Source organism: Dermacentor andersoni, chromosome 9 (assembly GCF_023375885.2).
Source record: "Dermacentor andersoni chromosome 9, qqDerAnde1_hic_scaffold, whole genome shotgun sequence".
Taxonomy (NCBI): Eukaryota; Metazoa; Arthropoda; class Arachnida; order Ixodida; family Ixodidae; genus Dermacentor; species Dermacentor andersoni.
In genome coordinates, this window is record NC_092822.1 from 125,744,919 (window position 1) to 125,772,600 (window position 27,682).

The 27,682-nt window shown below is 45.2% G+C and overlaps 1 protein-coding gene across 4 annotated transcripts in view; it reads right to left on the reverse strand.

Annotated features, from left to right (window-relative positions):
- Positions 1-3,332: 3,332 nt before the first annotated feature.
- Positions 3,333-27,682, reverse strand: part of LOC126529733 (TBC1 domain family member 25-like) — a 170,594-nt gene continuing 146,244 nt past the window's right edge. For all 4 annotated transcript variants that reach the window (XM_050177234.2, XM_050177235.3, XM_055069953.2 and 1 more), the window contains 2 exons: positions 7,112-7,596; positions 3,333-7,058 (listed from right to left, as the gene is read on the reverse strand). In XM_050177234.2, the coding sequence (XP_050033191.1) occupies positions 6,359-7,058; positions 7,112-7,596 (1,185 nt within the window). In that variant the 3' untranslated portion in view covers positions 3,333-6,358. The remainder of the gene's footprint in view (positions 7,059-7,111; positions 7,597-27,682) is intronic.

Here is a 27,682-nt window from a genome sequence, read left to right on the forward strand (position 1 = left end):
TCACTCGGCGAATATCAGCGCATGAAAAACACTCTCGCTACCCAGGGACACTTCTCGCCAATCCGTTAAAATATGCTGAGTCATCTCGGGATTTTTTCTGCGACAGGCACATAAATCGCCCTGTACACAGGTGCAAATATTCGTTGCGTGGCAGTGTTATTTCATCTTCCGCAGTAATATGAACCACACCATATTAACACGATAGCGTTAACGGCCCTGTGTAACAGAAAATGTGGTGTCGGATGTCATTCCAACAAACAGAATTTCGAATCACGCATACCCAACCATGCAGGCTTTCATGTGGCGCAAAGAAGTTGCTGAAGTAATAGAATTTCTCAAGGTAAAACACGTACAAAAATCGTAAAGTACAACTTGCAACCAAAAGACATGATAGTGTTGGATCATAATTTGAATATATGAGAAAGCATATTTCTGTTACCGAAAACTAAAAAAAAAAAGACCTTTTTAGCATTCCTACCATTCATAGAGTGGCCATGGCCACCCAGATTTGCGTGCACAAATTTCAAAGGCCATAAAGCCGCGCGCCCGGTCCCTTGCAACACCTCCAGATGGCACTCGCCTGCGCTGCATCATGGCCCACGCAAGATGCCAGGTTTCTACCAGAAAGCTCACCTTCATGCATAGCGTTCGCCGCCAGCGTTTCCTGGTAAACAGTACGATTACATAAGCTGTAGTAGCCGGGAAGCGTGAGAAGCAGTCAGGGATCTTGGAAACCTGTCGTGTTTCACTCTTAAAGGCGACGCTTGAACGTCCTCCAAATTTTAAGATAATGTGTGAGCTGGTATGACAGAGTCTAGCGCGCCAAACTGCACTAACCATACTGAAATAACAAGAGCCTTCTATGTAGTGCCATGTAGACGATCAGTTGTGCGCCGCCGACCACAGTGGCTTCTCAGTATAGTCTGTGACTGCTCGTCTCTGAAAGGGGCCAGGATATGCGATGCTCTTAGTAGTTTGAAAAGACAAGGAAAACTGTGGAACCCTACCTGCTTTATTCATTTAGTAGACAACCCTTGTTGTACTGTGATCAGTAATCACTGGCCACTCCTAGTACTGTTATTTAGCTGAGAGCCTTTCCGGTGGTCTTGCGGAAACACTAGCTTCAGTTATTCCTTTACGCCCAAGCGATCTTTGGTCAGACATGTGTCCTGTACATTTTGTATGAAATAAATATTGAACACAATTTTCAATCGGTGCATCTGCATCACGACAATTGGCTATGCACAGAGAGCACAACTGCTGCAAATGACAGTTAAGTCTGTCAATGGTTCCTCCCGCTTCTCATGACGATTGTCTGGCAGCAGCGACAAAATATTATTCTTGCTAATTTAACTTATTCGTGTCAGCGATTCTGTGGAAGAAACACAATGCAATTGTCCACACTGCGCGCATAACATTTTCATTACAAGCTTTTAAGGACACCTGCATTTCGCACTTTCCAGATACGATGAGAAAACCTTGCACGTTGCTGATTGCAACCTGTAGGTAACAAAAAATAAAAAGGCGAGGCATTCACTGTACACTAGAGCCACTAGAGCCAAGGTATTCAAGTAAGGATAGTTGCTTTGTCGGTCGTATAAACCCGTTAAGCATTCGCTTAATAACTAAATTAAGCATGGTGTCATGTGCGCACAGGCACGCAAACACATCTCATTCGATGACCACGGACACTCGCTTTCAAAATGCTGCCATGAGACAAAGTGGCGGCAGCAGTGAGCGAATTGGCCTTCGAGCTGCCTCTCACTTAAACGCGAACCAAACGGCAAGAACACAGCGTTCATGAAGCTATTAGCCCTCAGTGCACCTCGACTCTGTACTCTATGCATATCCCTTTCAAGATAGGGCCCGCACGGCCACGTTCAGCCACGCAATACGCAACCACCACTAGAGTAGAACTGCCCTGCCCCCGGTGCCTTGTGCGTGATGAAAGACGGCGCGCTTCCCTCATGCCTTCCTCCCTTGCCTGCGCGTGATCGAACTACCACTCTTGGCTCACTCTCGCACCCTCAGCATACATTGCGCAGCCACAAAGTTATCGCACTTGGACTTTGTAAGGAACATCACGGTGACGCCGACAGCGAAAATACACCTGGAGTGTCAATGTAATTGCCATCACAATAAAATGAAGAAAGGGAACACTGTCCAAGGCTTCTGCCATCTTGCCGAGCTTGGCTCCTGTGCATATAAGTGGCCTTACCGCACAGCTTTGGGACACAATGGCAGACCTTTGCAGACTCTGCTTTCCTGTGGGAGAATATAAAGGGACACTGGAGCCAATGTGTTCAACCAGCCATAGCTGCATGGGACACAGTAGAAAATGCCCGTAAGGAATGTCCACCTTTTAAAGTGCAAGGTTCAAAGCTGGGAGTCCTAATTTGTAAGCAGCCTAAATAAGCGAGAGACGTATGAAGTATTGGTGGAATAAAAGCGGGAATGAAATGGAAGTGAAATCATCACAGGTAACATTACGACAGAAAGAAGATAGGCAAAGTGCTATGTTAGGAGAGGGTTGTACTTAGGTAGCTTACAAAGGCTAGGTTACTATTTGTCCCCATCTTGATTTAAAGAGGGGGGGGGGTCATTAGAACATTATAATTATTACGAATAGTCAAGGTCATGTTCCACCATGGTGGTTGATAGATGGCACCACCGTTCCACTGCAACGAAATCAAAATTTTTCAGGTGGCATGTACTCTGCTTTATTGTGAACAGGCAATTAATGGTACTAAAATAAACGCACTCAGTGCGAAATGCGAGCGGAAAGCTATTTAGCTGGAAGGGTCGCGCCTATTAATTTAAGCACTAAGACGCGTCATCACAGTGAAGACAGATGCCGACGCCAAAGAGCGGGGCAACAAAAACAATAGATGTACGTGCTAGATGTACAATAGGTACATGCTATGACTTCTTATAAGTACTTAGGTATTAACTTGTCCAGTAAACTCGGTTGGTCCTCACACATTTGCAGCGTTAGCAATGATGCCAATTGTTTACTTTGCTACCTGCCCCGTAATCTACGTCTTGTTTCCCCTTCAGTAAAACTACTCGCACATTTAACACTTGTTCGACCCAAACTGGAATACGCATGCTCAGTTGCGACCCATACCAATCTAATCTGGCAACAGCACTGGAATCTATACAGAATCATGCAGCCAGGTTCATTCACTCTGACTAATCTTACCACACTAGCGTCACTAAACTTGAGTCATCTCTGAACCTTCCAACTCTCGAGCACCGCCGCAAAACAGCAAGACTGTCTCTTACAAATTTTATCACTCGCTGCTTCACCAGACCGACATCATGCCTGTGCATCACACTTCATTTCATTTATTTACTCTCACAGCCGTACAGGTATTACAGAGAGGAGTGGCAACAGAAAAAGAAAAAAAAAGTGGCTAATGAGGCAGCACATGGTCACAGATAGCTGACTTGAACGCATCATGATTTGTTATAGTGACGACGGAGGCGGGAAGGCGATTCCAGTCTTGACTTGTTTTCGGGATGAAGGCTTTGAGGTAAACATTGCTTTTACACTGAGGCACCTCAACCTTCATTCGACGATCAATACGGAATGACCAATGGCTCGGAGGCGAAAAAAGTGTCATATTTAGGTCATTATTAGTGTAGTATATTTTATGAAACAGGCATAAGCAGGAAATTTGACGTCTAGTAGAAAGGAGAGGTAGGTCAAGCTTTTGCTTCATGCGAGAAATGCTGGCTAAGCGATAGTAGTTAGAGAGGATAAACCTAAATGAGCAGTTTTGAACCGATTCTAACGACTGTGTTAACGAGCTAGTGTACGGGTCCCATATTGGTGAAGCGTACTCGAGTTTAGAATGCACGAGTGTTTTATATAGTTAGTCGTTTCAATGGAATGGGAGCGAGGCGGAAATCCTGCCGAAGAAAACCAAGGGAACTGTTAGCTTTGTTAATACCATGGTGGATATGTTTCTGCCATGACAGGTTTTTAGTGATATGGATGCCTAGATACTTGTAGCTGTCGATGAACTGAAGAGGGCAACGGTTAAGATCATAGCCCTGAGAAATAGACTGGTTAATCTTTCGAGACACCCTCATTGCTTTACATTTGTCAATGTTTAGTTTCATAAGCCATGTATTAGACCAAGAAGAAATTTTATTTAGGTCAGATTGAAAAAACGGAGAAGTCAGACTCATTAGAAATTACGCGGTACGGAATGCAGTCGTCTGCAAAGGGCCTTATGTTAGAAGTAACAGAATCAGGCAGGTCATTAATATAAATTAGGAAATGAAGAGGCCCAAGGGCTGACCCCAGAGGAACAATGGATGTTACATTGCATGATTTAGAGTCATGATCATTAACAGAAATGTACCGTGTTCTATTCTGCAAGAAACATTCAATCCACTTAAGCAAGCTACAATCAAGATGGATTGATTCCCATCATAGCCATTCAAAGGCTGTTTATCCCCCTCCAGCTCGCACCACTGCTCATCTTAACTCTTTCTTCATTCAAATAGCAAAAGACTGGAATCATCTACCTGCTGAAGTGGTGCACCACTCAGTCATTCATCGCTCAAGGCATTCATTGAAGATATGACCGAGATATGCCCACCCATCACATAAAACCCCAAATTGGGTATTTGAGGTATGAATAAATAAATAAAAACGTCTGATGCACTGTGAGAAAGAATATTATGCGAAGCATTTTGCTAGTAGCTAGCATCTAGCCGTGTCTGGGGTACTACCATCTCTTACCAGACGGCACAATATAAACTGTAAGGCAAGCAACTGTGTGGGTGAAGAGACCGTTTGTGTGGCGGCCGGAAAACAACATGACAGTGACTAAATTTGTCGATGACCTGATGCTTGCTCAGTGTGCCACTTATGTGCTGCTATTTTAAGTCTGCAACGTGATGCACATGCCAATCCATTAAAGCGGTAACAGTTTAGAATAACTTTTTGCTGGGTGAGTTGGTGCAAGGCTATGTTTTAGGAAGAGTTGCGCCTAAGAAAGAATGAACACAGGAAAAAAAAAAAAGAACGAGTTAGATTAAAAGACCGCAAGCTATCAACTGGGTTTAAATGTGTCGAATCTGCATATATAGGCAGTGTTCACACGTGACAAAAAATGTAAGGGGGGAAGAAGGAGGAGAGGGCAAATCAAGCCTGCCTCATATCAACAAAAGCTGTGCAGGAAATTGCGTTCAGTGAGATATAACGCAACAGAAGTGCCACTTACACAGTCATCGTCCTTTTCCTTGATTTAAAAAGCTTCTAAAAGCTCACAGGCTGTTTTATTCTTGCTTCTGCCTCGAATCTTAATTTTGTTGAACAGTGGTCTCCATTCTTTACATGCAATGTAATGAGCGGGCAAGTGCGCTCCTTCTCTTTTCTGAATTGACAATGCATGCTCTCTTGCACGTTCATTCACGCAGCGCCCTGTTTGGCCCACAAAGGGCGATGACTATGTAAGTGACACTTCTGCTGCCTTATATCATGCTGAACACAATTTCCTGCGCAGCTTGTGTTGACATGAGGCAGGCTTGATTTGCCCTCTTCTCCTCGTTCCCCCCTTCCTTTTTTTTTGTCACCTGTGAACACTGCCTATATATGCAGACTTGACGCAAATAAACCCAGTTGATAGTTTGCTCGCTCTATGTCTGCAGCCTAATGGATAGAGTATGTGGCTATGGGGTATCCTTGTTTAAACCCAACCGCTTGACATTTCATTGAAGAGGCCCCACATGAAGTGAGACAGGAACCTACCAACTGCAAAGTGACTTGAAAAGGAAAGACTGCTTCCCGTTAAAACAGAAGATGGTGATGGAGGTACAGTCCTGCTCGTTCTCTCGTTATTAGGTTCTGGAGCAAAGCAAGCTATCTGTAATAGCAAATCCTGACAGAACCTATAAAAAAAGAACAATGATAGAACAAAAAATCAACAACTTTCAATCAATCTGAACTGTTTTGTTATTCTCTCAGCTATTTGTTGCTGCAAAACAGACATGGCTATTGTCTCACAGCCAATATGTGCAGGACTTCTGGCTTGTGTAAGTTGTGTAGAGTTGGTTGTGTTCATACCGACGATGTCCAGACAAAAATATTTGGGCTTCGTGTGTTTCTGCCCAGTCGATATGCGAACAGCGAGTTTTCACATAAACAATACAATTTACACAAGTCGAGTTATTAGCGAAGGTAACGACGTGCGACTGTAATTGCGCACTCGGTATCACAGATTCGACATGTCATGGCTGCGCCCAACGACGACAGTCTCATCACCGGGTCAAGAGTGAGTCAGGGTGCATTGGCAGCCCTGCACTGACATGGAACACACAGACTAGTTTTACAATGATGAAATCACACATGTTCGTCCCAACCGAGGCGCAGGTAGTCAGTGTACAGAGCCCTGGTCTGCTGAAGCACTTTCTGCAGCCGGTGTCGGCGCACCATTTTGTCAAAGTGCATGGCCAGCTCGTTGTAGTCCATGCCATTGCGCATGATCACGTCACGATGTTGCATAAGCAGCGTCAGGCACAAGAACATCATAAAGGGGTTGCCGCCGCCAAGTTCTTGCGGCCGTGGTAATGTCTTGGGCTTAGCGGTCCACGGCACAATTCCCGAGGAGTCGTCAGTGGAAGCCTCGCGAGACGATGCGCCCTCGGACACGTAGCCCTCACTCGTGTGATTCGACGGCTTGTCGTCGGAGTCGGAGCCACCGCCATTGCACCAACCACCGTCCAGGTCACGCTCATATGCCTCGTCCTCGTCATCGCTGCTCGGCTCTCCGCGCACCACAGGTGAGCTCTGGCGCCGAATGGCACGCACTTTGCTGTACGGGTTAGCGGATACTACGCGTGGCGGCGGCGGGCCCACACCATCCATCTGGTAGGGTCGCTCAAACAATGGCAACTCGCCCTCTGGTGGTGATGGCGGCAAGGAGCTCCACAGCACCTCAAGCATGCGAAGCGCATCGTCAAAGGCGAACTCGCGCTTCAGCTCCAACAACAGCCAACGGTAGCAAAAGAGCAGGTCCTGGGCGCCGCGTTCCTCAAGGTACCTGTGTAAAAGTCATGTTTAGCAGCCAGCACAACAAAACAGTACTGTACGCACCTGAAGAACGCTGGGTCAAAGTGCTCAACGAGGTCAGACAAATGCTGGAACTTGAGTGTCATCGCCTCTCCATCCAAGTTGAAGTTGGGTGCCAGGCGCCGCATGAGTGCACAGAAGCACACGTACGCATGTGGCTCGTCACGCATCACCACCAGCAGAGGGGAGGCCAGGTCACTCATGCCTTGGCAGTATGAGAGTGTCGGGTGGTTGAGGGCAAATGTGGTGAGCAAGTTGAATAGCGAGACAACGTTGGGGTTGTCGTCCCCGCCCGCGTAGAATGGGTTTGTGCGGTCGGTCCGTAGTACGTCCTTGCGCACCATGTTTGTCACCAGCTGGATATCGCCGCTGTAGTCCGGCTTGTCTAGCAGTGCCTTCCAAGCGGTGCGCAGCTGCACGTACTGGTCGCTCTTGCGACGCATGTACGCTAGCCGCTGTCGGCCCGTCAGCCCATCAGGGTACACGTTCAAGATGTGCTTCCACACCACCTGCAGGAACCAAAAGACACAGGCGGAAATGAGCTGGGTGACAGACACGAGTTTATTCGGAAACAATAAACGGCTTTTAATGCGTTAGCATTGTTTGGGTATGCCACGCACTTTCTGGGGCTATATATATATATATCTGTCTATGTATATTTGGATCTAACCATTTTCCCACCTAACTGGGCCACTGGGTAGTCTGTGGTAGAATGGTTAGCACATCAGGCTGCTTTGCTGAGGTAACAGGGTTCGAAACCAACCATCAGACCAACTAGTGTCACTGAGTATGTATACAGTACATGTGTACACCCAGCCACAAAATATTATGAACCATGAAATCTCAGAAAAAGCTGAATATCTACGCAGCCTCACAATGCAGCCCAGTATTTAAATTTCGGGCCTCCACTAGAATATGCTAGGAAAATCTTCATCTGCAATATTACTGGCTACTGCTACAGGCTGCTCGAGAATTGGATTTTTTCCAACATCCCGTGGCCCATAAGCTTTTGTGGGCGGGTGTACATAGTACATAGGTGCTGCTCTTCAACGAACCTCTTTCATGCCGACATTGGTCTCTGCAGATGCGTGATACAGTAAGCACTGCTGTTAGAATCTGTTTGAAGCCAGCTTGCAGCACTGGGCATTTGCCACTAGGTCTGTGCTGGTTTTCATTTAACCTCTTCGATGCCAACTTGGGACACTGTGCCAGTAGGTGTGTGCTGCTCCTCAATGACTGTGAAGAATGGCAGATTAGGCGAGTTGGTGCTTTTCCACAATGTTTAAGAACAGTGCAAGGGCGTACACTGGACAACAGAATAGAGGATGGGACAAACACGGCGCTCACTTACAACTTACAGGGTGTCTACCAAGTTGACATTTCCAAATTCCCTGAGTTTTCCAGGTTTCCCCTGAGCACCTTTGCAATTGCCTGAATGAGCCAGAACTTTGTTTTATGTCAAGACAGGCTGACACCATGTTGCCCGATGCTGTCACTCTCTAGTAAGCATGCTGAAACAAAAAAGATGACTTAATCCAGTTTAAATAGTAAGGAGCAATATCTATTTTATTTAAAAAGAAAACAGAAGGAAGGTGTTAGTAAAATGCACAGCGAAAAAAATGGTAAAATGGTAAATTGAGTCGAACATTTTCAAATACGAACGAAAAGTACATGCATACATAAGTAAATATTTTTTAATATGAGCTATTTCTATGAACTGATAGCAAGCTTATCTGTATGAGGCCTGAACGTTGTCACAACTAAGATTCTCTCTCAGCAGCTGGGAATTAAGTCAACCTCAACTGTCCTGACATACTCTCAGCCCATACACAACATCTCAGTGTTTGGTTTCACTGCTTTAAAGAGTTTATTTTGGTTTGGATGAGGGACACCTGCATCTCGGTGTCAGCCAACACTTTGTTTTTTGAGCTCAAGCTCCTTCAAAGAGGCGGCGGCACGCTTCCTCTCCCATTAATTCTTCAGTGTGTCAGTCCTTTTTATTCTCATCCTCCATCTTCCACGCGTTCACCCCATGGATCATTTGAAGTATCCTCTTGGTCAGTTGTACAGTCAACGTCCGATTTTTCGGACTCCCTAGGGGCCGCAACAACATCCGAAAAATCGGGCAGCCCCCCCAAAAAATGAATGCATGTTTTTAACTGCCCTTGATGGCTAAAATTGCCACAGGTACGTTCGAAAAAGCTCTTAAGGCTTGCCAGTACACTTATTGGGCATATCGGTGCTCGTACTGTGACAGGAGACGGGGGTGCACGCATGTATAATTAAGGAATACATACTGTGTCCCGTGACAATTGCCCCTTCCCACGCTTGTTATGTTTCACCGCGTAACACTACTGTACTGAGGCGAAGCAACTTTAGAAGACTGGTATTACGCAACGCGCTGTGCTCTGCGAGCTTCGAAGCCAATCGAGAGGATTACAAAGGCGGAGTCGGTGCCATTGCTGACAGCGGCGAATTCTTTCAATGAAAAACATGGTACCGCACGGCAAGAAGCTTAATAGCGAACGCAGAAGCAGCTAGGCCTAACGTTGCCGCGGCGGTGGCTGCGGCTGCCAGCGGACCTGCGTGCGAGTGCCGGTTCGAGGCGGCGAGATAATCAAAATGGCGGCGGTGGTGGCTTTGATTAATGCCATTTCGGACCTGCAGTCAGGGCAATATACATTGACTATATGGAGTACGTGGTGTTGCCGCAAAGCCGCGCGAATTATCGGGCATGTTCGAAAAATCGGGCGTCTGGAAAATCGTTCGTTAACTGCTCTGGCAGTTAACGAACGATTTCACTTGTGATTTCACTTTCTTCACTTGTGCCGATGACACGGCGTCAATGACGATTCGTTGCGATTCCTCTGTTACTGGAGCCAGCATTAACACGACTTTCGTTCCCTTTCAATAAAGTTACAGCTAATTTTCCCTAATAGAAGCACAAATTAATTCCCTGAGTTTTCTCTGGGTATTTCCAGACTATCCAACTTCCCGGTTGATAGACACCCTGAACTTAGCAAGGACGTACACCGGACAACGGAATAGAGGATGGGTCACACACGGCTAAGTTGCCAGTGCCATGTGTGTCCCATCCTCTATTCTGCTGTCCAGTGTACACCCTTGCACCATTTTTAAACATTACTCAATGAACGTATTTGGTGCCAACTTGGGTAACTAGGTACGTGCCACTTTAGAGTGACGAAAAAGATCCCTTAAAAGTGGGAGAGAAAAGTGAAGAGAGAAAGAACAAAATTGGTCAAGAAGAAACAGATCAACCTAGAGGCAGTAAGGGTAAAAGCAGACAAATTCAAGCTGGTACTTGCAAACAAATATGCAGCCTTAGAACAGAGAGATGACGACATAGAGCTAATGAATGAAACCGTAACTAGGCTGGCTTCAGAGCCGGCAAATGAATTTGGAGGCAAGACACCAAGGCGACCAGTAGGCAAGCTCTCCCAAGTAACAAATGACCTAATAAAGAAACAACAAAGAATGACAGTGTCCAACTCAAGAGATAAGATAGAATTCGTGGAACTGTCAAAACTGATCAACAAGGCGAAAATAAGTGGTATTCGAAACTATAACGTGAGAAAGACTGAAGAAGCTGTAAAACATGGATGCAGCCTGAAATCAGTGAGAAAGAAACTTGGCATTGAACAAACCAAGAATATCCTCTCAAAGATAAGCAGGGTAATATTTATTTATTTACAGTACTCTCAGGGCCCAGAAGGGCGTTACAGATGGGGTGGGTACAATAATAAAAAGAATACAGCACGTTCAAACAATTATTAGTATTTAAAGTGATAAACTCAAAATATAATCAGTTATTGCAATCTTGAAAGACGATGCCTCCTCGATGCAGGCGATGAAGGGGGGAAGGCGGTTCCACTCGGCACTGGTTTTTCGCAGAAATAAATTAGAGAAAACATTTATGTGACTGAAAGGAGTGAGCACTTTAAACCGATGATCAAGACACAATGACATGTACGAAGGCTCTGAAATGAAGTCTTGTTTAAGTGAGTTATTTTGGTAAAAGATTTTTTGCAAAAGGCAGACGGGAAATCTTTCTTCAAAGCTGCAAATTAATAAGGCCAAGGTTTGACTTTATTAACGAAACACTAGCTGTGCGGGAATAATTTCAAAGGATGGAATGTTCTGAACTGACTCAATGGTGTCTGCTAATGTTTTTTGACCTGGGTCCCAGACAGATGATGCATACTCTAGCTTCGGCCTGATTAGTGTTTTGTAGAGCAGTAACTTCAAATGGAGTGGGGCTTTAGAAAAATTCCTGTGAATGTAGGCAAGAGATCTGTTTGCATTGTTCGTAATATGTTCGATGTGCACATGCCACGAAATGCAAAATAATTTTGCATTTAGTCAGATTTAAGAACATTAACCATTATGAGCACCACCTTGAAATGTTATCTAGATCTGACTGAAGCATAAAGTTATTATGCTGATTAGTTATTTCACGGTATAGAATGCCATCATCTGCAAGAAGTTTAATGGAACTATTAACTACGGCAGGTAAGTCGTTTATATAAATTAGGAATAGTAACGGTCCCAAGACGGAGCCTTGAGGAACACATGGCGCAGTGCCGGGAGGCAGAATCGTTAGCTGTTACAAACTGGGTACAATTGTTTAGAAAACATTCTATCCATTTCAGAATATTAGGGTCAATACTAAGAGTACTAAGTTTAAAAAGCAGTAAGTGATGAGACACCTTGTCAAATGCTTTCGCAAAATCTATAAAGATGCAGTCAATGACTTGGCCTTTGTCTAAAGAGGAAGAAATGTTGTGTATAAACAATATTAGTTGTGTTTCGTAGGAGTAGCTTTTGCGAAACCCATGCTGACATAAAGTGAAGAAAGAGTTAGGATTCCAGAAATGAGACAAGATTGGAAAATATGACGTGTTCAAGGATTTTGCAAGGCACACTGGTAAGTGAAATGAGTCTGTAATTGAGAGGAGAGTGCGGGTTGCCTAATTTCAACAGAGGGACCATCATCAGTAATAACAGGGACCAATATCATCAGCAATCTTGAAGATATAGTAAAAGATGTGGAAGAATTCTATATTTATTTATTTATTTATTTAAAGAACACCTTACAGGTCCTGTCGGGCATTGAGTAAGGGGGGCAATGTAACAAAGAACTGTTAAGTACAATGGAAACAACCCAAAATTAAACCTAAGACAACTGTACAGTGGCTGAACTAAAAAACAAAACAAAGCATAGCATGATCAAGCATAGCAGATATATAAAAGAAAGGAGATTATGTAAAAAGCACGCACAGGCGTTCACGAAATATTTTACGATCAGTTATCATGACGATATCATCGGGAAGACCATTCCAGTGGGATATGGCATGAGGTACAGCAGATAAATTGAACGCAGTGGTTTTACTGAAAGTGCGCTTGAAGCTAAAATGATTATGTAATCTTGAGGACGTACGGACGGGGATTTCGAGGGGTAATATGCATGGCTTATCGGAATGAACATATTTGTGTAATAGACAGAGCAAAGCAATCTTGCGGCGGATGTTTAGGGGCTGTAAAGAAATATCGAGCTAGATCTGCGTTATACTTGACTTTCGATCAAAATTCCGAGTTATATAACGGGCAGCTCTGTTCTGGATGCGTTCCAGCATGGTTATTAAGTATTCTTGGTGTGGTGACCACACAGCGGATGCAAATTCTAATTGCAGGCGTACGAATGTCAGGTATGCTAATTTACGCACGTCAGCAGATGAATTTTGCAAGTTGCGCCTCAGAAAGCCAAGGGTTTTAGATGCGGTTGCGCAAATTGTAGTGATATGCGGAGACCAAGAAAGGTTACTAGTCAGGTTTACACCAAGGTATTTGTAGGTAGTGGTACGTGACAGATTCGTGTTATTTATGATGTATGTGAATATGGAGCTAGTGCGCTTGCGTGAGAACGATATATTATTACATTTGGAAGGGTTAAGAGACATTTTCCAAGTATTACACCAGTCGGTAATAATGTGAAGGTCATGCTGCAAGGCGGTATGGTCGTTAGTGGAATTAATTGGTCGGTAAACAACGCAATCGTCAGCGAACAGTCGTACGCAGGAGGAAGTGTTTGAAGGTAGGTCGTTAATAAATATTAGGAAAAGCAGAGGCCCCAACACACTCCCCTGTGGTACACCAGAGGTGACCTCAGTGATAGGAGAAGGACAATCGTTAACAACGGTAAATTGGCGACGAAGCGATAAAAAGTTTCTAAGCTAAGAAAGGGTTAGTGAGTCGATACCTAGATGAGATATTTTAGAAATGAGCCGGCAATGGGCAACGCGATCAAATGCTTTTGAAAAGTCCAGGAAAATGGCGTCAATTTGTTGACTGTTGTTCATACTGCTGTGTAGATCGGTGGTAAACTCTAGTAACTGTGTTTCACAAGATAGACCTTTCCTGAAGCCATGCTGTTTCTGAAAGAAAAAGTTATTTTTTTCTAGGTGCGTGTAAATGTGCGAGGCGATTATGTGTTCGAATAGTTTGCATGACACAGATGTTAGCGATATTGGGCGACAGTTTTCAGGCCTATGTCTATCTCCAGTTTTAAAAATGGGGACAACCTTTGCAATCTTCCAGTCAACTGGCAAGACACCAGATGACAAGGACTGCTTGAAGATATGATACAGAATGATACTTGAAGTAGATACTGTGTTTTTTAATAGCTTAGTGTTAATATTATCAATACCACAGGCAGATGTGGTTTTAAGTCCGTTAATGAGGCTAACAATGCCTTCAGTTGAAATATTTACGGGTGCCATAAATGGGTAATCGTAATCCGGAACCACTGGAATATCGGAATGGTCTTCCCTTGTAAAAACAGAAGCAAATATGCATTAAATAGTGATGAACATTCCCCGTCAGAAAGAGGTTGTTGTTTGTCGTCTAGCAGAGAAATATCAGAAGTGTGACCGGGTGTTAACGTTTGCCAAAATTTTCGCGGATTAGTCTTCAGGAGAGAAGGTAAGTCGTGAGCGAAGTACTTGTCTTTAGAAGTGCATAAGGCTAAAGTGTACTCACTAAGGAAACTTTTGTACTTGCTCCACGAGGACTCGCTTGCACGATTTATAGCATTGCGGTACAGACGTTTTTTTTTTATTACGTAGTGTTTGAAGTTTTTTATTGAACCATGGTTTAGACTTGTCGTTCGCTGCCGAAACGTATGGAATATATTTGTCTGCAAGAGCGAGTAATTTGTCTTTGTAAAGTACCCAGTTTTCGTTAACGGAGCGTTGGGGAAAAGACGGCAAGAATGAATCACTGAGAAATAACTGAAGTTCAGTGTTGATGGAAACGTAGTTAGCTTTGTCGTAATCCCGAATTTTTTTATATTGAAACCCAGTAAATAACATGGGTATTCGGAGCGTCAGCTGAAGCAGCTTATAGTCACTAAAACCATCAGAAATTAGCACAGGACACACGGTTTCAGGTGCGGTAGTTAGTGCCAAATCTAAAAGGTTGTTGTCACGGGTGGGTTGATTGATTACCTGTGAAAGATTTAAATCCAAGGTTAATTCAATGAAATCGGTTGCGTGCTTGCACGACGATGACAAGCATGGCCAATTGATTTGGGGAAAATTGAAATCGCCAAGCAGATAAACATAACTAGTTGAACATTTCCGCATGGCAGTAACAATGCTTTCGCGTAGTTTATCAACAAATGGAAGGGACAATTCAGGGGGGCGGTAACAGACACCAACTAATATGTTTCCACAAATGGTTTGACAGGCAGCCCAGATAATCTCAAGTGATGACAAGGTGTCAACTTCATAAGAAGAAATCCTTTTATTTATTGCAAGCAAGACACCACCGCCCTTTTTATCATTGCGGTCATGCCGATAAATGCTGAATATGTCACTTTCTATAAAAATTTCGCTATCTGAAACATCTTCGTGCAGCCATGTTTCTGTTACAGCTAAAATGTCGGGATTGCTATCTTCTACAAAGGAACAAAATATATCGCGTTTATTTAGTATGCTGCGTATGTTAGTGTACGATATTGTGAGCAAGCGAGATGAGTCAGTATAAGGGGGCAGTTTAGGGATCTGTGCACCCGTAGGTTTCTTTAGCTATCTGCTACATAATACGACGGTGTCTCTATCAACATCGTACATGTATTCCTTGTTGTTAATGCGCATCTTGTCAAGTGGAAGTTTGCACGGCTTGTCCTGTGCTCTTGCATATTCTAGCAGTTTTTTTCTTGCTACTGACCTGTACAGTACCCAGAGGAGTCAGGATACCTCCATCAGAAACAGTAATGAACAGGATACAGAAACTCCTCCTGTAACTAGCGATGAGGTAGAAGGGCCTTGCACGACAAGAAACGAGGAAGAGTGGCCGGAGAAGATGGAATCACAGTCTATTTAATCAAAGATGGAGGATATTGTCACTTGGTAGCGATGGTGAAGAAAGCAGCCAAACTGGGACAGAGGAAACTAGTGTTTTATTGGGCAAACTTGTGCCCTCAAAAACAGGCTACACTCAAAGAACGGCGACAGCGGCGAACACAGTCGGTGATCGGCGAAAATCTGATCAGCGGGTCAAGCGCGTCGGCTTTTATAGATCAGTCATCGAATGTTCCAGAGTAATCGCTGGGACCCACATGCCTTCGACAAAGTTCTACGCCATTCGCGTTGCGCATACATGCAATCAGATTACACAAGGTTCGGCGACAACAGACAGCGGATGGAACCATCAATAACATTCCAGAAACTTCCGACGCATGCAAGCACGTCCTGCGCTGTGCGATAACATTTGTTAGGCAGTGAAACGTGTCGCCCAATAAAGACAAGTACACGTGTCAATACCCCCCTCTTAAAAAGCATCACCCTGATGCTGCAAAGAAACAAAAGTAATAAAGAAAAGCACTCATAGCAAAGAAAACAACAAAATAAGGAAGTTCGTCAGCGTCCGTAAAATGGTTTAAGACGCACCACATGGACCACTTCAGATCGTGCGCGGCACCGCTGTGAATGGGAAATGCCGTCTGGTACGACCTCATAGTCCAGCGCGCCAATACGTCGGATGACCTTGTAGGGTCCGAAATAGCGTCGCAATAGTTTCTCACTCAGTCCTCGTCGGCGTATCGGGGTCCATACCCAAACACGGTCGCCGGGCTGGTACTTGACGAAGCGCCACCGGAGGTTGTAGTGCCGGCTGTCGGCTGCTGGTTCTTGATCCGTAGGCGGGCGAGCTGTCAAGCTTCTTCGGCGCACTGGAGATAGCTAGCGACGTCAAGATAGGTAGCGAAGTCCTTCATATTCGCTAGCCAACACAACGCATGACGGTCGCTGACGACATTGAATGGGCTGCCATATAGGTGTGGCCGAAATTTCGCTGTAGCCTAAATGATGGCGAGGCATTCCTATTTGGTTGTAGAATAATTGCCTTCCGCTTTTGACCATGACCGGCTAGCATAAGCAATCACCCTGTTCAATTAAGTCCGTTTTTCCTCTGGACTAGGACGGCACCGAGTGCTAGGGTACTGGCATCAGTGTACATTTCGGTATCGGCGTCCTCATTGAAGTGCGAAACTACCGGTGGGGACTGCATGCGTTGTTTAAGTTCTTGAATTGCGTTGGCCTGCAGCGTTTACCCCTTGAACTCGACATCATATTCAGTTTGCTGTGTCAGCGGCTCCACGATGCGTGAAAAGTCCTTGACAAAGCGCCTGTAGCGGGCACACATGCTAAGGAATCTACGCACTGCCTTCTTGTCGATGGGCTGCGGAAACTTTGCGATGGCAGCTGTCTTCTACGGGTCGGGGCGAACTCCAGACTTGCTGATGACGTGGCCTAGGAACAGAAGCTCATCGTAAGCGAAGTGGCACTTTTCTGGCTTCAGAGTGAGCCCTGATGACTTGATGGCCTCTAGTACTGTCACAAGCTGCCTAAGGTGATCGTCGAAATTTCCGGTGAAGACGACGACGTCATCCAAGTAAACGAGACAGGTCTGCCACTTGAATCCTGCTAACACCGTGTCCATGACGCGCTGAAATGTTGCAGGTGCCGAGCACAGTCCAAATGGCATGACGTTGAACTCGTAGAGGCTGTCTGGCGTGATGAAGGCGGTCTTTTCGCGATCTCTCTTGTCGACTTCTATTTGCCAGTAGCCAGACTTGAGATCCATCGATGAGAAGTATTTTGCGTTGCAGAGCCAATCTAATGTGTCGTCTATCCGTGGTAGGGGGTATGCATCCTTCTTTGTGATCTTGTTCAGTCAATGATAATTGATGCAGAAACGGAAGGTTCCGTCCTTTTTCTTCTCCAAGGCAACAGGGGATGTTCACGGGCTTTTCGACGGCTGGATGATGTCGTCGCGCAGCATTTCGTCGACTTGTTCTCTTATAGCTTCACATTCTCACGGCGAAACTTGGTAAGGGCTCTGGCGGAGTGGTCGAGCGCACTCCTCGGTGATTATGCGATGCTTTGTGACTGGTGTTGGTCGAATCCTCGATGACGTCGAAAAGCAGCCTTTGTATCGTCGGAGCAGACTTCTGAGCTGTTGTTGCTTAATCATGGGGAGACTTGGATTAACGTCGTAGTCTGGTTCGGGAACCATGGTCCTCGGGGTAGATGCGGCGGAATCCAAGAGGACAAACGCATTACTGGTTTCCAGAATTTCCTCTATGTATGCGATTGTCGTGCCCTTGTTGATGTGCTTGAACTCCTGGCTGAAGTTTGTCAGTAACACTTCCCTCCGTGCAGTCGAGCGATCCCTCTTGCGACGCAAATTTCACGGTCTAGCAGTAGACGTAGGTCACCCTCGATGACGCCTTCTATGTCGGCAGGTGTTTTGGTGCCGACGGAAATGACAATGCTGGAGCGAGGCAGGATGCTGACTTGACTTTCGAGCACGCTTAAGGCATGGTGACTACGAGAGCTCTCCGGCAGTATTGCTCGATCTTCCGACAGCGTTATCAACTTCGACTTCAGGTCGATGATTGCGCCGTGTTGGTTCAGGAAGTCCATGCTGAGAATGACGTCTCGTGAACACTGTTGGAGGATAACGAAGGTGGCAGGGTAAGTACGGTCTTGCCATGCAGATTCCAGACGACGTGATGAGGTGTCCTCCGGCGGTCTGAATTTGAGGGCGAGAGGTACGGGGATCGATACCCCGCACCTCCACCAGATGTCACGTGGTAGTGACGGTGAAGAAAGCAGCCAAACTAGGAAAGACGAAACAAGCGTTTCATTGGGCGAGCTTGTGCCCTCAAGAACAGGCTACACTCAAAGAACGGTGACAGCGGCGAACACAGTCGGCGATCGGCGAAAATCTGATCAGTGGGTCAAGCACGTCGGCTTTTATAGATCAGTCGTCGAATGTTCCAGAGTAATCACTGGGACCCGCATGCCTTCCACAAAGTTTTACGCCATTCGCGTCACGCATACATGCAATCAGATTACACAAGGTTCGGCGACAACAGACAGCGGATGGAACCATCAATAACATTCCAGAAACTTCCGACGCATGCAAGCACGTCCTGCGCTGTGCGATAACATTTCTTAGGCAGTGAAACGTGTCGCCCAATAAAGACAAGTACACGTGTCAATATATAATGCTTGGAAAACTGGCGGCTCTTTATAAGAAGTGTCTATCGACTGCAAGGGTCCCAGAAAACTGGAAGAATGCAAACATTATACTAATCCCCAAAAAGGGAGACGTTAAAGAATTGAAAAATTATAGGCCCATTAGCTTACTCCCAGTATTATATAAAATATTTACCAAGATAATATCCAAATAATAACCAAATAACCAATAACCATTTATCCAAACAGCCAAATAATAAATAAGGGCAACACTGGACTTTGGTCAACCAAGGGAACAGGCTGGCTTCAGGAAGGGATACTCTACAATGGAACATATCCATGTCATTTATCAGGTTATCGAGAAATCCGCAGAGTACAATAAGCCTCTCTATATGGCTTTCACAGATTACGAAAAGGCATTTGATTGAATTGAGATACCAGCAGTCATACAGGCATTATGTAATGAAGGAGTACAGAATGCTTACGTAAATACCTTGGAAAAATATCTGCAGAGGTTCTGCAGCTACCTTAATTCTACACAAGAAAAGCAGGAAGATACCTATGAAGAAAGGGGTCAGACAGGGAGACACAATCTGTCCAATGCTATTGACTGTGTGCTTGGAAGAATTATTCAAGCTATTAAACTGGCAAGGCTTAGGAGTAAGGATCGATGGCAAATATCTCAGCAACCTTCAGTTTGCCAATGACATTGTTCTATTAAGCAACAATACACACGAGTTACAAAAAATGATTGAGGACCTTAACAGAGAGAGCCAGTCAGCCTTGGAGTCGGAAGGAGTATGTTTACCTTGGTCAGTTAATCACAGGGAACCCCAATCATGAGAAGGAAATTCATAGAAGAATAAAAATGGGTGGGATCACATACGGCAGACATTGCCAGCTCTTGACTGGAAGCTTACCGTTATCATTGAAAAGGAAGGTGTACAATCAGTGCATTTTACCAGTGCTGACATATGGGGCAGAGACTTTGAGACTAACAAAGAAGATTGAGAACAAGTTAAAGGGATACAGAATAAAAATCCAAGAATATAGAGAAAGCCCCACTATTGCATTCTTAAGATACGATTGCTATAGTATATAGTCATTATTCGGGTTACTTTTGAGCGGATGGTTTTATTTTTCACGCTATATGAGCGGCCACCACGTCACTCTCAAAGCGCTCCCGACAACAATCCGGCGGATCTGACGTCACACCTACCGTCAGCAGCCGTGGGGCGAACTGACCGGCTGCACAGTTTTGTTTTCCTCGCATTGCGCAGTGGGGGTGTGTGGTCTAGTTTCTCCGTACTTTCATTGAGAAGTTGATCAATGATCTAAGCACAGAGGAATAAGGTTTCAGAGTGCAGCTCTTACGCGCCATTCCTGAACTTCGTGTCGGCATCGCCTTTGTTCCTCGCTGTAACCAAGCTCCGCAGAGACGGCCCGAGCGCGCTGCTCTAGCTGCACGCGCGAATCTTGCTCTCCACTTTGCTCATCCTCCAGTGCCACCCCTCCGCAGCAGTAGCCAGCTAGAGCACCCGCTGGGCCAAGTCGAAACGCAGAGCTATCTCCGTTATCCACTGCATGCACTCCCCCCCCCCCCCCCCCCCCCCCCCCTCTGCCGCGGCAACCTAGAGCACGGTATTCGATTGGCAAAGCGCCGGCTAGGATCGCTAAACGGAAAGCCGCCTCCGTTTGGCACTGCGTGTTGCATATGCGGTCGCCTACGGTTGAAATAAGACAGCAGCTGCCCTATAAAATTGCATTACCAAGAAGCATAATCACAGGCCGATTTTTTAGGCACAGCCTGTAGTATTGCCACCAACAAGGAACCCAAGTGGTGAGCAGGTAACATTCACCTCAGCACATTTATGCTAGCTCACGCGCCTGCTCTTGTTGTTTCATCGCAGCCGAGCAATCCTTCCCTTGGTGCAAACGAGATGGCGCCACCAGTCTCATGTCGGCAAAATTTTTTTTCGTCAGCCATCACTTTAGACGATGCGGATTTCAATTCATTCTGGCAGAATTGGCCGAACATCTGGCTCAGAACATCATACAAACAACAAATTACGGTTCTGCGCAGCTTTTCATCTTGCAGAAAAGAGTGGCACAGCGTGTTTCGCCCAACAATACTATTTCGGCACCCTTGCGAGCAGCAGACCCTCGGCATTCTGTGGCACTGACATGGCTGCTCCACACAATAACCCACAAAACCACGAGATGAAAGATGAGGTTTTCGAAGAGCTCACACGAGGAAGCAGTGCGAATAGGACGGTCGAACAAAGAAAGCGCGTCGCTGCAAGCATCAAATCGCCCCTTCGCGTGCTCAGTCTGGACAATTGCTCGCAATGGGCCTCGAAGTTCGTAAGCGTGACGCGTTATCCGGTTTTGCCGGAGTTTTCGGAGGATGCCGGTAGGTGTCGTGATTTGAGAAATATTGACTAAAATAATTACTTTTCGCTCAGTTCTCCTCAGAAAGAGTGTTGTTTTGGTTGCTCTCAGTGCGACAGCTATCACTGCAGACAGAAATCTCGGCGACAAATTTTTTGTTCACTATCTCTTAAGGTCTCCGCAAAGGGCAATTGAAGGAAGATTGCTAGGCATAATGTTAAGAGACAGAAAGAGAGCAGTTTGGATCAGAGAGCAAACAGGTATAGACGATATTCTAATTGACATCAAGAGAAAAAGATAGAGCTGGGCAGGTTATGTAATGCACTGGTTAGATAACCGTTGGACCATTAAGGTTACAGAATGGGTACCAAGAGAAGAGAAACACAGTGAAAGACGGCAGAAGACTAGGCGAAGCGATGAAATTAGGAAATTCACGGGCGCTAGTTGGAGTCAGTTGGCGCAGGACAGGGGTAATTGGAGATCGCAGAGAGAGGCCTTTGTCCTGCAGTGGACATAAAACAGGCTGATGATGATGACATCATCTTTTAATCGCTTCCGGGGCACTGTGGCATTGTCGGTAATAACCTTGCAGATGATGCTGACTGGTCAGTCCATAGAGACACCGTGACAATTCTTATACTCTTATCAAGAACAGATGCTGCGAGGGGACTTCGTTTACTAGCTCAAAAAGACTGAAACTTCGTGGAACACCCCGATTTCCTCTAACCGCCGTCTCCACCGGCTGGATCCTACACTGAAGTTGCAGATTCCATTGCACTTCTCCCGCCGTGATGCAACTTTACTGTATCGCCTCTTGTTGGAGGTAGCTTTTACAAATGCCTATTCCTTCCTCATTGGAATGTCCGACACACATATCTGTGACTCATTCAACTGTGAAGAGATGATTGAGCATGTGTTGTGTTTTTGTAATCTTTATGGCATCGAAGGCAACATTCTTTGAAGTGTGTTAAACCAATCAGATAGCAGACCATGTTCAAAGAAAGATTTTTGAACCATGGCCCCACGGGTCGCAAGCTTACAAAGCAAAGCGGGCATTGCTATGACTCATGAAATCCACTGGCTCCAGTGACTGACTGTAGGCGTGAAGTTACAGACAACCACACATATTCACACTGATAGTACCTTCTTCCCTTCCTCTCCTTCTTTTCTTCCCTAAAACCCCTTTCCCAGTGCAGGGTGGCAAACCAGACATGCGTCTGGTTGACCTCCCTACCTCACCTTCCTTCTTTTCTGCCTCCTCCTCCACCTTGTGTGTTATTTCACTGTAGCGCACTGCAGTAATTCAATATGCACAACCAACGAGCTCCTACCTTAGCTCTTCTTTCTGGCTGCTACCCACTGTCTTGCATGATGGGCCAGTACCGGACATAGTGCAAACAGGCACCAGATATAGTGCGGACCGAGGTGGCGAGGGTTGGCAGACAATATATGTAGGCGCGGACGTGAGCTTCCACGCAAACACGCGGTAGTCATTGAGCAGTCATTTTATTCCCTTCATTACATTGTGATCACTCAGTCACCATCATTCCATTGTTACACTGCCGCCGTCGTCACGTCATTGTAATTATTAAGTCGCTCACTGTCATTGTAATCATGCCATTGTGGTCATACCATAGTTATCAGGCTGTTGCGATCATTCCAGCTTCATCCAATTATCATCATGCCATCGTCGGCACACAGGCATTTTCCTTCCAGAATTGTCATCCCATTGTCATGCTGTCGTTCTCACACCATTGCCATTATTCTTTTTTCATTCCATTTCCGTCACACAGTCGATGTCATACCATCGTTATCACAGCGTTGCTGCCATACCGTCGTGAAGAAACTATGCCGTAAGACCCTCTCTTGTTTTTTTAAGCATATTTATTGGCTGCTTTCATGTCCTATAGGAGTTACTGCTGTACATCCAGCACGGCGAATGTTGAGATGATCGCGAAACCACCAGAAATTGTAGTTGAACAGCAAAGTTCTTTACGATGCAGTTCTCCTGCAGATGTATTTTATTTCATATGCATTAAAGCAACAAAATTTTGCAAATACTCAAGAAATCTTGGGAACGTGAGTGCACCTGCATTAAACAGTTAAGCGCATAAAATTGCAAATGTAATGCAAGTGCAGCAGCATGTTGCTTTGCTAGCCTTAATTGAGGCGATTTTGTCCCGAAGCATAACATGGTCACACATACAGTCCAGTAAAGTGCGAAAAATTCTTAAAGATACCCTAGTTGTGCTTTTGCTTGCACTTTACCCCGCAGAGTGACATTCAGCTCGGTGTTTACTTATTTATTTACCCTCACTTGCACAAACCTTTACAGAGGGGAGTGCACAAAACAAATGACATCAAATGCATAAAAGGCTGCAGGCACATACAAGGATGCAATTTTCAAGGGTCACACAACTGAAAATTAAAATACGATACAAAGTACAATGAATAGAAACAAGGCAAAAAGAAAACTAATGACATTCACATCATGCGTCATTAATTAAATAACTGTGTGTTGATGAACAAGAAGTCATGGTCTGAAAAAGAAACAACATTGGAAGTGGTTCCATTCATTGGAGGTGGGCGGGACAATAAACGAACAAAGGAAAGTGTTAGTGCGGTGGCAAGTATAGTGGCGTGTACCTTTTGGTGATGATCCAGACAGACCGAACGATCAGACGAGGTCGTGAGAAACTGACTTTTCAAAACTGTATGATGAGATATCATTGGCTTGATACTGCTAGTGCGATGGCAGCTAGATGATATAAAATGTGCTGCATTATTATGTATCATTTCAAGAGAGTAAGTCCAGTACGATTGAAAAAGGTCCCAAATGGAGCATAGAGATTAGAGTTTTGGATGATATAGCGCTCTATACATTGTTAGTTTCACAGCTACAGGGGCACAACTAAAGTTGAGGCCCAGCCACCGGGATGCGTTGACACACACTGACAAGCAAACGTGTTAGTTGAAGGAAACAGGCACACTACCACACAAGCCAAGGTAAATATACCTGGTAGCGAAGCTTCCATAGACGCCCATACATTAAAAACATGCCAGTTCATCGGCACTTCATGGGGCTTAGCAACATCTGTGTGATGAGGGAACACTTCCAGCGGAAGAAAAAATAATGTGAGGCCATATCCGGTACATCATACATCCATACATCAAGAACACAAGTGACGTCATTTTGTTCTCAAAGGCACGAAATTGTTTTAGTGGCCTGCCATTAGAGCTGTATATTCAAATGCCCTGCCATTCGACTTGATGGGCATTTTAAGCTTTCAGCGCGGAAAGCGATGCAGGAAAAGGCCAGCTGTACGGGTGTTGAAATCACACCCCTGCACAGAACATACTTTCTTTGAAGGCCGACAAACGCTTTAGGTGTAGAGTCACGATCCTATCGTCGGATGCCAAGCCCGTCGGCCAGTGCAGTCGCACGAAAACAAATAAAGAATTATCTGGCGGTCGTAATTCACTTTTGACTGAGCACGTTAAGAAACAATGAAACTATCCACATCACCTAATTGAGACAAACGTCGACAAGCAAAACAGCACAATGTGTGAGGGGGGTGTATTGTAACAGGTGAACTTTACGAGCACGCCTTTCTGCACATTTCAAGAAGTGCACTGCATTGCAAGTGAAAGCAGTGTCAACGCCTCCTCTTACGATGGACGCTGAAAAAGAAAAGATATTTATTGATAATAATAAAATAAAATAGAGTCGTCTTTTTTTTACTCGTCACGCATATATAAAATTGATTAGGAATTTTATTTTCATTGAATGACTCTAACTGTGCCTCGTTTTAATTAAAAACCCTTTTTCTTTCCCAATGCTTGTTCCCTCCAAATATAGTCGCGCTTCAATCACTCCTCCACTAACCACCCTTGTTGATGTTGGTGACAATTTGTTCTGAAGTGCTTTCTGCCCGAATCTTCGCGACCTATTTGGATCGACCTTGCACAAGCTCCGACGCACGCCAACGCTTGCTTTTCAGCTGTATCGCACTTTTGCTGGACTATCTTGTCTTCACCCGTCCAAGTCTGGCCTAGAACAGCTAGCTGAAAACTGAGCTTGAAACAACAGGTTAGTGATTTCTGTGCTCTTTTAGATATAAAACACGTTTAATTATTGAATGTATGCCTACCGCAAACGTTTCTTTTTACCTCTGAAATAACAATAGAGCACAAAATATCGAGATCAGCATTTGTGCTGGCATCGCCATCTGTTTACAAGATCGCTTTGCAAACACCTGCACGACCAAGTAATATCATATCAAAAGCTTTCGTATGATTTCATTTTTGGTAGCTCATTGCACCGCTATGTAAGAATTAGGTATGCAAAGTCTCATTGAAAAATCTGTATTAGAAATATTGTCACATTGTGACGCTGAAGAAGGATGCAGAGTCCAAACTGGGAGCTACAAATTTAACTCTTTATTGGGCGAACTTGTGCCCAGCAAAACAAGTAATACTCAATTGCAACGGTAACAGCAAGCAAAGTCAGCGATCGTCGACAACCTGATCTGCGGGTCAAGCGCGTCTGCTTTTATATATCAGTTGTCGAAAGTTCCAGCGTATTTGTTGGTGCTCGTGTGCCTTGCACAATTTGACACAATACGTGTGGTTCGTAGACAACCGAGAGAACCCTCAATAACATTCAGGCAACTTCCGATACGTGCAGGTGCATCCTGCACCAAGCGATAATGTTTGACACTTGTTAGCCGGTGAAATATGGTCACTGGATACACATAAAGAACATAAATGCGATGTCAAGAAAAATCGTCACGTGTCAAATGCACTCGCGGAACACGTGCAATCACACAATAACATGGGACAATACTTCAATCATCGGGAAAGATTGTGGCCATGAGACTGCTGCTTGAATCTTTGCATATGCAAGCGACAGAAAACACTATAACAGGATCGACGGTATCCTGCCCAAAGTTTGCGATGCTTTTTCTGCGGCATTGCGAACAAGGAACCCGTACGGGTTCCTAAACGTCTAATACTTTTGACTTGGTCAGTCACCGTAATTTTTGTTTTGTTAAACCTGACCAGACGAGATTCCATCGAATTCTTGACTATGCGCACTACCAAAACACGCACGGGTAAGATGTTGCTTCCAACATACTCAGCTTGTTTCACTCCCGTCCAGAGCGACAGCTTTCTGGACCCACTTGACTCTCAACCAGACATGCCAGAATGAGCACCTGCTACCTCAGTATCTTTGCCTGAAGACTCCCGTTCATACGTCTTGGGGCCACAGGGTCATCTAGCAGGCGGAAAAGAAACGTCTTGCGGCAAGAATTCAGGATTGCAGGTAGAAAGTCAAAAATTTTCAGAATGACACGTTCTTCGCCCGACGCCGGTTGAAACACCTTCTCGGACATGAACTTCCGGATGTTCAACTACATGATAACTTCACAGCTTGCGTGAGAGAACACAAGGCCTCCAGGGAGAGGAAAGTGGATGCGCTACATCCGAAGGCTCCAGGCGACACGAACTTGACGGTGATCAACCTACCAGCCTGCAGTCAAGGACCGCACTGCACCATGCAATTAACTTCAATATACAAGTGTTGCTTCTGTGATTCAAACAAGGTGATTTGTGCTGTGGAACGAGCGATTGCCGAGCTTCCACCTGATGTACAAGATGAAGCGCGTACACAAGCGATTGGGGTGCTTTCATCCTGGCGGTAGCGCAGCACGGCACCCGGTCTCACGCCCACTGAAAAACATTGTTGCTTACAACGCAATAAGGACGTAGCAATTCTTGCGGCTGGTTATACTCGACCGCAGCGCATAAATGAAAAAATGCTGGACATGCTACAGAATGAAGCAACGTACACCTTGTTGAAGGATGACCTACTCAACAGCACCCAGTCCAAGTTACAAAAGGTACTCTCTAGCGCCTTCCCGGTGGTGTCTCCTCAGCATAAAAAGTTGTATTATTGTTTGTTGTGCACCAACGGCTCGGCTCCTGCAATGTACGGTCCCCTAAGATTCATAAGCCTGTGGCCTATTGTCAATTTCAACAGGTTTCCGCTGCACTGGCTTTCGGGCTACCTGCACCAAGTGCCGCGTCTGCTAGTCCGCAGCACCCAGGCCCATATTCTGAACTCGTCAGCACTTGTCGACAGAGTTCGCAACATCAGACTGAGCCACGATGACATAATGGTTTCGTTTGACATTACCTCGTTGTTCACGAGTGTTCTTGTTGACTTGGCCATAGCTACTTGCAAGGAAGCCTTGTCTAAAGACCCCTCCCTTGCAGACAGAGCACCTCTTGATCCATGTGACGTATGTGAGATCCTTCAATTATGTTTGAGCAACATATAGTTCACCTCCAATTGAAAGGTTTGCAAGCAAAAGCAAGTGACTGCCAAGGGTGCACCAGTATCAGCAACAATTGCGAATCTTGTGAAGGAGGCACTAGAAGGAAAAGTTGTTGCCAACTTGGCACCCACATCGAAAGCCTTCATAAGCTATGTCAATGATCACTTTTGTATTCTGCGCACGGATGACGTCAACCGGTTTTTGCAACGTCTGAACACTGTAGAACCAGCCATACAGTTCACCATTGAGCTAGCAGCAGCAAGCAAGCTGCCCTTCCTCAAAGTGCTAATATGCCATTC